Source organism: Mustela nivalis (assembly GCF_964662115.1).
Source record: "Mustela nivalis genome assembly, chromosome: 4".
In the NCBI taxonomy this organism is placed as follows: Eukaryota; Metazoa; Chordata; class Mammalia; order Carnivora; family Mustelidae; genus Mustela; species Mustela nivalis.
The window spans coordinates 86,916,119-86,932,307 of record NC_139023.1 but is presented as its reverse complement, the minus strand read 5'-3'; the positions used below and the strand labels follow the sequence as shown (position 1 = coordinate 86,932,307).

At 34.0% G+C, this 16,189-nt stretch overlaps 1 protein-coding gene across 16 annotated transcripts in view; it reads left to right on the top strand.

Annotated features, from left to right (window-relative positions):
* Positions 1–16,189, top strand: part of BLTP1 (bridge-like lipid transfer protein family member 1) — a 217,015-nt gene that overhangs the window by 139,634 nt on the left and 61,192 nt on the right. For all 16 annotated transcript variants that reach the window (XM_082726767.1, XM_082726764.1, XM_082726765.1 and 13 more), the window contains 2 exons: positions 7,301–7,545; positions 10,150–10,255. In XM_082726767.1, coding sequence (XP_082582893.1) covers positions 7,301–7,545; positions 10,150–10,255 — 351 coding nt within the window. The remainder of the gene's footprint in view (positions 1–7,300; positions 7,546–10,149; positions 10,256–16,189) is intronic.

Here is a 16,189-nt window from a genome sequence, read left to right as displayed (position 1 = left end):
ACCAGCCTTGCAGCCCTGGAATAAATCCCAGTTGGTCGTGGTGAATAATCCTTTTAATGTACTGTTGAATCCTATTGGCTAGTATTTTGTTGAGTATTTTCGCATCTGTGTTCATCAAGGATATTGGTCTATAGCTCTATTTTTGATGGGATCCTTGTCTGGTTTTGGGATCAAGGTGATGCTGGCCTCATAAAATGAGTTTGGAAGTTTTCCTTCCATTTCTATTTTTGGAACAGTTTCAGGAGAATAGGAATTAGTTCTTCTTTAAATGTTTGGGAGAATTCTCCCGGGAAGCCGTCTGGCCCTGGGCTTTTGTTTGTTTGGAGATTTTTAATGACTGTTTCAATCTCCTTACTGGTAATGGGTCTGTTCAGGCTTTCTATTTCTTCCTGGTTCAGTTGTGGTAGTTTATATGTTTCTAGGAATGTATCCATTTCTTCCAGATTGTCAAATTTATTGGCGTAGAGTTGCTCATAGTATGTTCTTATAATAGTTTGTATTTCTTTGGTGTTAGTTGTTATCTCTCCTCTTTCATTCATGATTTTATTTATTTGGGTCCTTTCTCTTTTCTTTTTGATAAGTCTGGCCAGGGGTTTATCAATTTTATTAATTCTTTCAAAGAACCAGCTCCTAGTTTCGTTGATTTGTTCTATTGTTTTTTTTTTTTGGTTTCTATTTCATTGATTTGTGCTCTGATCTTTATGATTTCTCTTCTGCTGCTGGGCTTAGGGTTTCTTTCTTGTTCTTTCTCCAGCTCCTTTAGGTGTAGGCTTAGGTTGTGTACCTGAGACCTTTCTTGTTTCTTGAGAAAGGCTTGTACCGCTATATATTTTCCTCTCAGGACTGCCTTTGTGTGTCCCACAGATTTTGAACCGTTGTATTTTCATTATCATTTGTTTCCATGTTTTTTTTCAATTATTCTTTAATTTCCCGGTTGACCCGTTCATTCTTTAGAAGGATGCTGTTTAGTCTCCATGTATTTGGGTTCTTTCCAAACTTCCTTTTGTGGTTGATTTCTAGCTTCAGAGCACTGTGGTCTGAAAATATGCAAGGAATGATCCCAATCTTTTGATACCGGTTGAGTCCTGATTTAGGACCGAGGATGTGATCTTTTCTGGAGAATGTTCCATGTGTACTAGAGAAGAATGTGTGTTCTATTGCTTTGGGATGAAATGTTCTGAATATATCTGTGATGGCCATCTGGTCCAGTGTGTCATTTAAGGCCTTTATTTCCTTGCTGATCTTTTGCTTGGATGATCTGTCCATTTCAGTGAGGGGAGTGTTAAAGTCCCCTACTATTATTGTATTATTGTTGATGTGTTTCTTTGATTTTGTTATTAATTGGTTTATATAGTTGGCTGCTCCCACGTTGGGGGCATAGGTATTTAAAATTGTTGAATCTTCTTGTTGGACAGACCCTTTGAGTATGATATAGTGTCCTTCCTCATCTCTTATTATAGTCTTTGGCTTAAAATCTAATTGATCTGATATAAGGATTGCCACTCCTGCTTTCTTCTGATGTCCATTAGCATGGTAAATTCTTTTCCATCCCCTCACTTTAAATCTGGAGGTGTCTTTGGTCTTAAAATGAGTTTCTTGGAGGCACCATATAGATGGGTTTTGTTTTTTTATCCATTCTGATACCCTGTGTCTTTTGACAGGGGCATTTAGCCCATGAACATTCAGGGTAACTATTGAGAGATATGACTTTAGTGCCATTGTATTGCCTGTAAGGTGACTGTTACTGTATATGGTCTCTGTTCCTTTCTGATCTACCACTTGTAGGCTCTCTCTTTGCTTAGATGACCCCTTTCAATATTTCCTGTAGAGCTGGTTTGGTGTTTGCAAATTCTTTCAGTTGTTGTTTGTCCTGGAAGCTTTTAATCTCTCCTTCTATTTTCAATAATAGCCTAGCTGGATATAGTATTCTTGGCTGCATGTTTTTCTCATTTAGTGCTCTGAAAATATCATGCCAGCTCTTTCTGGCCTGCCAGGTCTCTGTGGATAAGTCAGCTGCCAATCTAATATTTTTACCATTGTATGTTACAGACTTCTTTTCCCGGGCTGCTTTCAGGATTTTCTCTTTGTCACTGAGACTTGTAAATTTTACTATTAGGTGACGGGGTGTGGGCCTATTCTTATTGATTTTGAGGGGCGTTCTCTGAACCTCCTGAATTTTGATGCTCGTTCCCTTTGCCATATTGGGGAAATTCTCCCCAGTAATTCTCTCCAGTATACCTTCTGCTCGCCTCTCTCTTTCTTCTTCTTCTGGAATCCCAATTATTCTAATGTTGTTCCGTCTTATGGTGTCACTTATCTCTCGAATTCTCCCCTCGTGGTCCAGTAGCTGTTTGTCCCTCTTTTGCTCAGCTTCTTTATTCTCTGTCATTTGGTCTTCTATATCACTAATTCTTTCTTCTGCCTCATTTATCCTAGCAGTGAGAGCCTCCATTTTTGATTGCACCTCATTAATAGCTTTTTTGATTTCAACTTGGTTAGATTTTAGTTCTTTTATTTCTCCAGAAAGGGCTTTTATATCTCTCGAGAGGGTTTCTCTCATATCTTCCATGCCTTTTTCGAGCCCGGCTAGAACCTTGAGAATTGTCATTCTGAACTCTAGATCTGACATATTACCAATGTCTGTATTGATTAGGTCCCTAGCCTTCAGTACTGCCTCTTGTTCTTTTTTGTGTGTTGTATTTTTCCGTCTTGTCATTTTGTCCAGATAAGAGTATATGAAGGAGCAAGTAAAATACTAAAAGGGTGGCAACAACCCCAGGAAAATATGCTTTAACCAAATAGAAGAGATCCCAAATCGTGAGGGGGGAGAAAGGGGATAAAAAGAGGTTCAAAAAGGAAAAAAAAAAAAAAAAGAATTAAAAAAAAGAAAACAAATAAGAAAAATATAAAAAAGAAAAAATATATATATAACTATTGAGGCCATTTCTAATCAATCTTAAGTTAAATCAATTTCCACATTTGTTCATTTCTTTATAGTCTGAATAGCTTGGTTTATTTTCTCATTGGTGAATTGAGTGCAGATCAGAGGTTATTTGGCTTCTTTAAAATAGCTACTTTTATAAGATATTGTGATCCTTCTGTATTCTCTCCAAAAATTTTTTGCTGCTATATTTTTATTCTGGAACTTACCATATATAAAAAGCATGTAAATTATATACACACAGTTTCAAGAATAATTAACTGTGACCTTACCAACCAATTACACAAACTAAGAATGAAAACATTACCAGTACTGTGAAGGCTCCTTCAGAGAATATTATCATTACCAGATTTTTTTCAAGACTCTTAATGGAATAACCACTAACATTAATTTTGTGTTACCCATTCCTTTGCTTTTCTCTATAGTTTTACCATGTATGTATATGCTCATAAATGGCTTATGTTTTGAACTTTATTTGTATGAACTCCCACTAATATATTTTTTTAATTGGAAAATTTTTGCTATACATTTTGCTTGAGATTCATCTGTTCATTCATGTATCTGTGGTTCATTCAATTTTCTCTGATACCTAATAGTCCGTTAAGTGATTATATTACAACTTAGCTACTCTACTGTCGATGGATATTTGCCTCATTTTATATTTTTGCTATTACAGTTCTCACATATATCTCTTAGTACATATGCATGGGTTTCTCGATATTTACTTAAGAGTGGTACAGCTAGATTGTAGGGTAAATGCATCCTCAATTTTATTAGAAAGTACAGAACTGTTTCCCAAAGTACTTGTGTTCACCAGTATTCACTGTCCTTCCTGTATTAGATAAGAATTCCCATTATTGCACATCCTTGTCAACAATTGGTATATTCTCACTTTTAAATTTTCGCTTTGTGTGGTAAATGTGGAAAGGTATTTTACTGCAATGTTAATTTATATTTCTTTAATTAAGCTGATTTTTTATTAAGATATTATTATATGTTTTCTTTTATAAAGTGCCTGTTGATGGTTATTGTTTTTTGCCCATTGTACCATTGAATCATTCGTATTTTTTTTTTTTTTGTCCACAGGAATTCTTTATATGTTTTATGTTATCCTTCTAATATTATAAGTTTAACATACATTTTCATCTCATTAGAGGCTTATTTCACTTTATTGTCTTTTGAACAATAAATATTCTTAATTTTAAAGTAATTGAATTACCAGTATTTTCTTGGGTGATATGTATTTTTATATCTTAAAGAATACCTTATCTTCTCAGGATTATGAAGCTATTCTCTTATGTTTTCTGTTAAATGTTTTTTAATGTTTCTTTTTAAGTTTTTAGTCTATATGGAATTATTTTTTTCTTTAATTTGATGTGTATTTGTCTAATCAGTTACTGCACCATCAGTTACTGACTGATCTGTCCTTTTTTTCCATTGATACATAGTCCATTATTGTTATCTCTTAAGTGCTGATATATGTTGGGTCTGTTTCAAAGCTCTTTATTATGCTTCATTGTCCTATTTGCACCACCTATTTACAGTCTCATATTGCTATCTGACATTCCCTTTTTAAGGAGTTATCTTGGTTATTTTTAATTACTCCTTCATCTTCATTTTAGAAGTCAGTTTGTCAAGTTCTTTGAAGAAGCCTATTTGGATTCTTACAAGGATTTTATTAAATCCATAGATTTACTTGGGGAGAATTGAGAATATAAGATTATTTACTTGACAGAGAGCACAAGCAGGGTGAGTGGCAGGCAGAGGGAGATTAAGAGGGAGAAACAGGCTCCCGCTGAGCAGGGAGCCCAGTGTGGGGCTCTGTCGCAAATCACAGCCTGAGCCTGAGTCGAAGTCAGATGTTTAACCCAGGCAGAGAATTGACAATATTGATTAATACTGAGAATTGATATTGTCTCTTTAGGTCTTCTCCAGTGTTTTTCTACAAAATTTATAATAAAATATTTCAACCTAATGTTTTTGTGCCTCTGTTACAAAATAAAATTATTTGCATAAATTCCTAGGTACCTTATGTTATTGTTATTGTTTAGTTAGTACAAATGGGATATTTTGTAAAATGGCATTTTCTAATCTGGTGGTAAGATGTACAAATGCGCTTGATCCTTTTATGTTAATTTTATACTCCCTGCCATAGTGAACTTTTTTATTGCTAATAAGATTCTTTGGAGTTTCCTAAGTAGATACTTGTACCATTTGCAAATGATACTTTTGTTTCTTCCTTTCTAGTCCTTAAGATTTTTTATTTCATTTTTTTATGGTGCTCTGCTCTAATGTTCAGAAAAGGAGATATTGTGGGCATCCTTGTCTTACTCTTATTTCTTAAAGAAATCAATATTTCATCAATGAATGTGAAGTTTGCTATAAGGTTTTTCTAGATTCCCTTTATCAGGGAATTTAAGAAAATTGACTTTTATTCTTAGCGTGTTAAGTGTTTCTATGAAGAGAAACTGGTGAATATTATCAGATGCTTTTTTCCTACATCTATTGAAATTAAAATGTTTTTTCTCCTTTATACCATTAATGTAAGTTGTATTACTAATTTAAACATGTGCATACGTAGACATATATAAATATATTAGAATACACATATGTATTTATGTATATTTACATGTATATCTTTATTCCTACTCCTAACATTTTAACTTTTCTTTATTGAGAGGGATTTTTCTGAACATCAAGATCTTTCTATTACTAGAAAGAGAAGCATTATGAAGGGAGTTTCCAGATTTAGCAGTCAGAAGTATTAGGCCTTCAGCTGTTGGGTTGACAATAAATTGGGCTCATCTTGGCCATTTTTTCAGGGCATCCATGTAATATAAGATTCAACAAAGACAGTAGGTCAAAAGCCAAATAGGCAGTTGGAACTAGGAAGATATGAATATTTAGGAGCAAAGTAAATGTAGTATCAAATATCCAGACAGATAGGAACACATAGTTCTTCTCGAAATGAATAAAAGGGACAAAAATAGCAACAGAATGACTATACTAGTGATGAGGGATGACCTGAGGCCTAGAATTACTTCAGTCTTGATGTTTGTACTTGGTAATGCTGGTGGTAGTAGTAGAAATGGTAATTACTGTGGTAGCCACCACCTTTTCATCCTGCAAGTGATAGTCACTGAGTTGCCTGGTTGGAAGTTAGTAAGAAGTTAAAGCAGTCATGATCTGTCTGGTCACTCACAGTTGTATACAACATTTGGTGAAGGAACTTTTTTCTGTTTATGCCTAACTCATTTCAAGTATAAACATTATTATATAGCTAGTGAATATAGTGAATGTAATATATGAGTGATCTTTTACTAGTATTTTAAAAAAAGAAAATTATTTCTGACACAATTGAGAGTACTAAGCATATTTGTTAAAGTATAATATGTATATAGGCAAAATAGACTAATGATGTTTGAATGGAGAGAATTGGTAATGTACAGAACAGTTTAAGACTTAATCTCAGGAAACAAACTGAGGGTTGCTGGCGGGGAGTGGTGTGGGAGGGTTGGGATGGCTGGGTTATGGACACTGGGAAGGGTATATGGTATGGTGAGTGCTGTGAATTGTGTAAGACTGATGAACCACAGTCCTGTACTTCTGAAACAAATAATACAGTATATGTTAAAAAAGAACAGTGTAAGACTTTGTTGGTTGCAAAGGAGCATGTGTGTATACATTACACAGTATATACAATGGGTGATAATAGATCTTGATTTTAACAAGGCTTTTTCTACTCCTTAATACCTTCATAAGTAGCTGGAGAAATATGGCTTGAATAATAATATAGATTGTATATTTATAATTATTTGAACAATTGCATGCCAAATTATTGATTTACGTGTTTAGAACCAGCAGTAGTTTTAGTAAACTGAAACTCATAACATATCCTCATTTGGTATATGGCCCTGTTAATAATTACTGTTAAGGTCAAAAATATATGTGTTGGCATAATTTTATACCTGGTGAATATTTTCAGTGAGTACGAAGATTTGATAGTTTTCACTGAATCAGTGACAGGAGCCTAGCTGTTAGGTGCTGACTTCTCTGCTAATAAAGCAGAATGAATGTGAATATGGATGAGAATTTTTTTACACTTAATTTCTCTTGTTATAACTCTTCTGTGATAAGGACAGTTTCTTTCTGTTCTACCTTCTGTGAAATAAAGATCATTAGTAGGTGTTTCTCTGGCACTTTGTAGGCTTAGTAAATAATACTTTCTGGCTTAACAATACTGACTATCATATCCATGCATATATATAAGGATTTGTTTTATTTGGGATATGAATGCATTTTTTTAGAACAAAGGAGTGAATGAGCACTGAACAAAGTAACTTTTCTTATGTCTTACAGGTGCACAGACAAGGTTTACATTTGAGCTGCCAAATCACAGATTACGTTTTACTTCAAAAGTTTCTGCCACAGATATGTCAACCATTCCTCCTTCTGCCAGCCTCAACCTTCCTCCTGTTACTATGTCAGGGAAATACATAATGGAAGAACATGATAGTTATTCAGATCAGGTGTGGAGTATTGATGAACTACCTTCTAAACAAGGGTATTATTTACAGGGAAATTATCTACGTTGTGTGGCAGAAGTAAGTACTTTTTAATTCCTTTATGCTTTGTCATTTAAGAGGCTTGAAGCTTTAGGTCTAACTTTCAAGACAGATCATTAAATCATTTATTCTTATAGAATTTTATACCAAATCTGGGGTATGTGTATGTACACATGTGTGTATATTTCTCTCTATAGTGTCACGTAAATGTGCTTTTTTTATTAGTCATCTTTGAATTTGTATTTCTTACATTAGGTTTCATATCTTTCTTGTTAATACTTTATGGTTCATTTGGTTATAAAAAAGCTAATAGCACTTATATGCATTGACTTGTATAATACTTCAATCAATCCTAAGAGGCATATATATTTGTTCTCATTTTGTAAGTGAAAAAACTGAGGTTTCAGAAGGTTACATGTTTCTTCAGGAAGACACAATCTTTTTTTCATATTTATTAACAATCTAAAGGTCATACAAATAAAATAATTACAGTTGAATTCAGACTAATTTCTTTACTAAGGGAAGTTGAAAACCAGCACACATGATTCAGTCATTATTTTTTCACTTTATATTGTTATAACTGTAATAAGTTTAAAAAACCTTCTGATAAATGTTTTTTACTTGATTTGTGGTAAGCAAGTCATCTGTTATTATGCTAATATAATACAGCAGAAAGTTAAAGCTGAAGGGAAATAAATAACTTTCCCTAAATCTTTCCACAGTCAGATGAGCAACGTAGAATTCTTACACAGTGTGGGTCTCAGCTTTCTTTGTCAGTTTGTCAGAAACAATTGCAACGTTATCAAAAAGCAATTTTCTAACTATTTCTTTTGTAAGTTTTATTCGCTAGAATGTAAAGCATCTGTGAGAATGCTGTTTGAGTTCTTTGCTAGAAATATTAGAGCTATGGGAGATATTTAAGTTTGGTTTACCTTCTTTAGACTCTGCTTAACCTGCCACCTCTCTAAGGGTTAGGATTTCTTTATGTGAAAAATGAGTATACAAAAAAAATAGTGTATAAAATTCTTGAAGTCAGGTATTTATTTAAAAGGTAGATTATAAAGCATATTTTGTTTGTGCTTTCTATTCTGAAAAAGAAGTGCTTCAAACTCTAGCAATACTATTCTTAATGCCTCATTTGACAGAAAATAAAACAAATCCGATGCAGTATGTTGCATAATCCCCTACTAATATTGGCTATTAGTGAGGTATAAAGTTTGTAATTGGGGAAGAACACTATCCCAGATTTGCTAAGAATACAAACTCTTGAAAGAATCTAAAGTTGCATTCCTCAGACAGTTGCCTGTTTCACTATGGCTTAAAATAAATACACATGAAAATCATCTTAGCCCATTCTGTACTACTATACAAAATAAAAAGTGACTGGTACAACTTAGACTTTATGTGAATTCTCATTTAAGTAAAGAATACTAAATCTATTTTGCTTTCTTAATTTTTTTATAGCCTGAATATATGTGGTGTATTAAAGTACACAATCACAGTGAGATATACTTGTCTTTTAAAAAAATTTTTTAAATTTCTTTTCAGTGTACCAGAATTCATTGTTTATGCACCACACCCAGTATTCCATACAATACGTGCCCTCCATAATACCCACCACCAGGTGCACCCGAACTTCCATCCCCCACCCCTTCAAAACCCTCATATTGTTTTTCAGAGTCCATAGTCTCTCATGGTTCGTCTCCACCTCTACTTTCCCCCAACTCCCATCTCCTTTCCATCTCTCCCGTGTCCTCCATGTTATTTCTTATGCTCCACAAATAAGTGAAACCATATGATAATTGACTCTCTCTGCTTGACTTATTTCACTTATTTCCCTTCCATGTTGATGCAAAAGTTGAGTATTCATCCTTTCTGATGGAGGCATAATACTCCATAGTGTATATGGACCACGTCTTCCTTATCCATTCGTCCGTTGAAGGGCATCTTGGTTCTTTCACAGTTTGGCAACTGTGGCCATTGCTGCTAACAAAGTGGCAAGTCTGAAGCATTTGTCTTACTCATAAGGGTGTTTCAGCTTATCTTTACTATAATACTCAGCTTCAGTTCTTCCCAGAAATCTTACATTTTATACTAATTATAGAGATGTATGAAAGCTGGTTGAATATATCTGATTTGCTATTTCATGCAAATGTTAGCCTCATAAGAGCCATGATTTTGTTGTTTTTATTCACAGCTAAGTCCTTAACATCTAATGATGTACAAAGTAGATGGTCCTTATTTGAATGTGCAAATAAATTTACTTTCATGGGTAATGATACTTGTCCATGGTTCTACCACTAACTATAATAGTAGTCATTGAAAATAAAAAGTACTCTAGACAAAATTTCAGTTTTGAGATTAGCAGGTTACATAAAGTATAAATTTCATTCACTCTCAAAAGGTAGAAAAAAGATACTTTATTAGCTCCTGTTATTAAAAAAAAATTAAGGAATGGCCCATAATAATGTCAGACCAGTGGATATTGGGCAATCTGAATAATTTTTTATCCTTTTTTTCAAATAATATATCAATAGTTCATTGTTTTTCTTCAGAGTTTGGGATGACCTATGTGAGCAAAAGAGGTATTTACAACAAAAATAGTGAGTATTGTTAATCTAATATTCTGATTTTGCTTGGCAGGTTGGTTCCTTTGAACATAATCTCACAACTGATCTTCTAAACCATTTGGTATTTGTACAGAAAGTGTTCATGAAGGAAGTTAATGAAGTAATACAGAAAGTTTCTGGTAAGATAATCTGGTACCTTGTAATATAGAGTTTAGAGCAGATTTATATTCTCAATGGGTCCATGATGTTTCATTTATCTGTGGTATGAGTATTGATCCTATCATTTAGATATAGTTTTTGAGTAACTCCCTAAAACTCTGGATTCCTTTTTTGGCTTTTCCACCTACAGATTCTTTTGCTTATTACTTTTGTCATTGTATAATGTATACATTTACGATTTATAAATTTTACAAAGCTCCTTTATGCTTCTTCCCCACCTCCACAAGAAGAGCTAACAGTGTATATCTGTTAACCAAACTAATATTACTCATTTGGGAGCAAGATTTAGATCAAAATAAGATTTTAACTTTATACCATATGATGACTCTGCTTGTTACCCAGTAAATCATCTGTGGCAACCCTTATATTTTTACTATGCATCAAGAGTAGATTACAGTTTGGATACCTTTTATTTCTCTTTGTTGTCTGATGGCTGTTGCTAGGACTTCTAATACTATGTTGAACAAGAGTGGTGAGAGTGGGCATCCTTGTCGTGTTCCTGATCTCAACGGGAAGACTGCAAGCTTTTTCCCCATTGAGGATGATATTTGCTGTGGGTCTTTCATAGATAGATTTGATGAAGTTCAGGGATGTTCCCTCTATCCCTATACTTTGAAGCGTTTTAATCAGGAACGGATGCTGGATTTTGTCAAATTCTTTTTCTGCATCAATTGAGAGGACCATGTGGTTCTTCTCTCTTTTCTTATTAATTTGTTCTATCAGATTGATTGATTTGCGAATGTTGAACCATCCTTGTAGCCCAGGAATGAATCCCACCTGGTCATGATAGATAATCTTTTTAATGTGCTGTTGGATCCTGTTTGCTAGGATCTTGTTGAGAATCTTAGCATCCATATTCATCAGTGATATTGGCCTGAAATTCTCCTTTTTGGTAGGGTCTTTGCCTGGTTTGGGGATCAGGGTAATGCACTACTGCGTATTTACCCCAAAGATATAGATATAGTGAAAAGAAGGGCCATCTGTACTCCAATGTTTTAGCAGCAATGGCCACAGTCGCTAAACTGTGGAAAGAACCAAGATGCCCTTCAGCAGACGAATGGATAAGGAAGATGTGGTCCATATACACTATGGAGTATTATGCCTCCATCAGAAAGGATGAATACCCAACTTTTATATCAACATGGACGGGACTGGAAGAGATTATGCTGAGTGAAATAAGTCAAGCAGAGAGAGTCAATTATCATATGGCTTCACTTATCTGTGGAGCATATCAAATAACATGGACAACATGGGGAGATGAAGAGGAGAAGGGAGTTGGGTGAAATTGGAAGGGGAGGTGAACCATGAGACAATATGGACTCTGAAAAACAACCTGAGGGTTTTGAAGGGACAGCGGGTGGGAGGTTGGGGGAACCAGGTGGTGGGTATTAGAGAGGGCACGGTTTGCATGGAGCACTGGGTATGGTGCAAAAATAATGAATACTGTTATACTGAAAATAAATAAAAAGTAAATAAATAAAATTCAGATTTCCTTTTGCTTCTCTCTGTATAAAAATAAAAAAGAGGAATTATTCCATAAAAAAATTCAGATTTCCTTTTGTTTCTCTCTGTATAAAAATAAAAAAGAGGAGTTATTCCATTAAAAAAAAGAGTAGATTACAAATGAGCATCTTAGTAATAGTTTTAGATTTAAAGAGGAAATATATGTTTGATTTTAAAAAGATTCATAAGATAAAGTATTCATATGCTTTACATATACATATACATAAGAGTATACCATATTTGTAAGGTAAAGTTTTAAGAGGTATTAGAATGGAAAATAAGTTGACTGCATAAGAATTCTTGAGGCTAAATATTTATAGTATGGATATAATCATGTTAAAATAATAGTGAAGCCACATCTATAAATTGCTATCGAGGAGATTCCTCCATGTTGATGAATAAATTCATTCATTTAACAGATTTATTAAGTATTTGGATATTCAATTATAATTTTAATGAGTTCTATGAATGACAAGAACAGGGTGCTGTGTCTGTGCCAGAGGAGAAGCTAATCTAGTTGAAGAAATCAGAAAAGACTCTACAGAGGAAGTCCTATTCCCAAACCTCATAAATGAAATATCTTTGGCAAGAAAGGAGAGCTAGAGAAGATGCAGGTAGAGCTTAAGGACAAGTATTCAATAAGGCCCCAAGGGGGGACAAAACTCATTGCAGTAGGGAATTAAATTGTGTAGTACCCATGTGGACAACAGATTTTCCTGATTCTCATGAGCTGGTTCTGATTTTATCTGAAGTCAGGGAACTACTAAATGATTATATTGAAGAGGCACAATAGAGCTATAGAATTTCACAAGTTAAGTTTTAAAAAATCAGCTCAATTGGTAGCCTTGGAATTTTTCTGAAAATAAGTTGAATACAAACCATTAACGAAGAAAAAAAATAAACAGCAAAGTTCTTTCTGCCACTGAAGGTGCTTCTGTTTGGGGAATATACAGAAGTTTTGATGTGGCCCATTTACCTGGTTAAAATTGCATTAGAACATTGAGATGTGGAAGTTAAGAATATTTTAAACTGGTTAATTTGTATGAGTTCTAAAGAATATTTTCAAGTCTGTTATTACTGAATATGTATAATGAAAAAACATACAAAAATATATAGACTTTTTTTTTTTTAAATAAATAGACTCTTAAAGTAACTTTGAATCTTTGATGGTTAAAAAGCTAGCATTGTAGAGTGCTAGTATCAGACTGGCACTATGAGTTGCCCTTAAGGTAGTTTTGATGAAAGAGAAAGAAAAGCTTTTCTTTTCTTTCTTTTTTTTTTTTTTTTATTTCTTTTCGGTGTTCCAAAATTCATTGTTTATGCGCTACACGTAGTGATCCATGCAATACGTGTCTTCCATAAGGAAAGACTTTTCTTAATGTTCAAATTGCAGTCAGTGAGGAATTGCAAGTATATTCCTAGGTCTATGAAGAATGAGCTGGAAAGGAAAACTAGAAATTAATGTTCTAACCATGAATGTTTACTAATCACTGTGAAGAATTCAGATACCGAAGTCATTCAGTAGCTAGGTCTAATCCCTGAACCATTCCTTCTTGACAATAGAGTGAACTCTAGGAAAAGAGCTGAAGGTAAGTCATTTATCATCTGGCTAGCCCCAGGACCTTATGGAGCAGAGATTTTACAAAACCGCAGAGCGCTATTGAGAGCGAATATTTTGAACCCTTGTAGCCAAGTTTCTTAGTATTCTAATCTCTGTATTGCTTCCCTACTTCCCCATAATCTTCATAGTTATTGCCTTATTTCTTTATTTCTTACACTTTTTCCTTATGCTTGTCTTTAATATTAAATTTAGCTCTAGGCATTTTCTTTTGGATATTGTATAGAAATACTCATTTACAGCAATCATTAAGTTTGTTAGTAAAATTCTTTTTTTGAGGAATCAGTTCTTACAATTTTACTGTCCACAGACTCCCTGGGTTTTAGAAAGATGTAGGTAAGCACTGACCTAGTAAACAGAAGAGATTTAGTTTTGAATATGGACAGCCATCTTAGAAACACATAAGGAGGTTACCTTCTGAGAATTGGGCCAATTATATATTTAATTTAAAATGAGGTAAAAAAAAAATGTGGAGTTAATGTGACTAATAGTGTCTCTGATATTTCTATAAGCTAAAATTATGGTGCAATATATTTTGTAAGAGGCAGAACTCTTACTTCTAAACTTTAAGAAAAAAAACTTACTGTGACTACATAAAAGGTACTCACGGCAGTGATAGGATCAACAAAACAGATAGGCTTTTAAAAAAAATTAACTTTTTAGAGCAATTTTTGTTCCACAGCAAATTGAGGGAAATTACAGAAAACCAGATATCTCCTGCCTCTAGTCATGTATAGCTTCCCGCATTATCAACGTTCCCCGCCAGACTGGCACATGAGTTACAACTGATGAATCTGCATCAGCAACCATTATCACCCAAAGTCCATCGTTTACATTAGGGTCCAATCTTGGTGTTGTACACTTTGTGGCTTTAGACAAATGAATAATGACACCTATCTACCATTATACAGATACTATATACTGTATACAGTATATAGTATAATGTATACATTATACAGATACTGCATACTACTCCTACATAAAATAATGTATACATATAATAATGTATATGTACACATGTAATGTATACATATAATAATGTATACATTATACAGATACTGTATACTACTCCTACACAGTAGTTTCACTGCCCTAAAACTTCTTAGTGCTCCACCTATTTATCCCTACCTTGGTTGCTTCCACATTTTGACAATTATGAATAAAGCTGCTACAAACATCTGTATGCAAGTTTTTATGTGGACATAAATTTTTGGCTCCTTTGAATTGCAACCAAGGAGTATGATTGCTGGATCATATGGTAAGAATATGTTTAATTTAATAGAAAACTACCAAAAGTCATCCAAAGTGGCTATACTGTTTTGCATTCTCACCAAGAATGAATGAGGGATATTGCAGCTTCATCTCCTTATCAGCATTCGGTGTTTCAGTGTTCCAGCTTTTGGCTATTCTAATGGATTTGTAGTGGTATCTTAGTATTAATTTTCATTTCTTGATGGTATGATGATGCTCTGCAAAGGATCTTTTGTTGTGCTTATTTACCATCTGTGTATCTTCTTTGGTGAAATGTCTATTAAGGTCTTTGGCCCCTTTTTTTTTTTTGAAGATTTTATTCATTTATTTAACAGACAGAGATCACAAGCAGGCAGAGAGGCAGGCAGAGAGAGAGGGAGGGAAGCAGGCTCCCCGCTGAGCAGAGAGCCTGATGCGGGGCTCAATCCCAGGACTTCAGGATCATGACCTGAGCTGAAGGCAGAGGCTTTAACCCACTGAGCCAGCCGGGTGCCCCTGGCCCATTTTTTAATCATGTTTTTTGTCTTTTTTAGTTTTTAGAGCTCTGCATATTTTAGACAACAGTCCTTTATCACATGTATTTTTTGGAAGTATTTTCTCCCAGTTACAGTTGTAAAATAGAAGCTTTTTCTTTTGTAAAATAGAAGCTCTTAATTTTAGTGAAGTACAGTTTATCAATTCTTTCTTTCATGGATTATGCCTTTGGTGTTGTATCTAAAAAGTCCATATGGAAGGGTATTTATGTTTTCTCCTATGTTATTTTACAGGACTTTTATAGTTTTACATTTTACATTTAGGTCTGTGATCCATTTTGAGTTAATTTTTGTGAAAGGTATAAGATCTATGTCTAGATTCATTTTTTTTGCATGTCGATATCCAGTTACCCCAGCATCGTCTACTGAAAAGACTGACTTTCCTTCATTGTATTGCCTTTTCTTTTTTGTCAAAGATCAGTTCACTGTATGGATCTGTTTCTGGGCTTTTCATTTTGTTCCAGTGATGTATTATTTGTTTATTCTTTCACCAACCCCACACTCCAATGTTTACTGTAGTCTTGAAGTCAGAAAGTGCCAGTGCTCTAGCTTAGTTCTTCTTGGCTATTCTGGGTCTTTTGTCTTTCCATACATACTTTAGAATCAATTTGTTGATATCCACAAAATAACTTGCTAAGTTTTGATTGGAATTGCATTGAATTTAAAACTGAAATTGGGAAGAACTGACATCTTGACAATCTTGAGTTTTCTTGTCTATGAACATGAAATACCTCTCCATTTATTTAGTTCTTCTTTGATACTTAGCCTCAGAATTTCAGTTTTCCTCATGTAGATCTTATACATATATTGTTAATTTATACCTGATTAACTTAATTTTTGTGATGTTAATATAAGTTGCATTGTGTTTTTAATTTCAAATTCCACTCTTCATTATACAGTATACAGTATACAGGAAAGTGATTGACCTGTAACCTTATAATCCTGTATCCTTGCAATAATCCCTTATTGGTTCCAGCATTTTTTTTTTT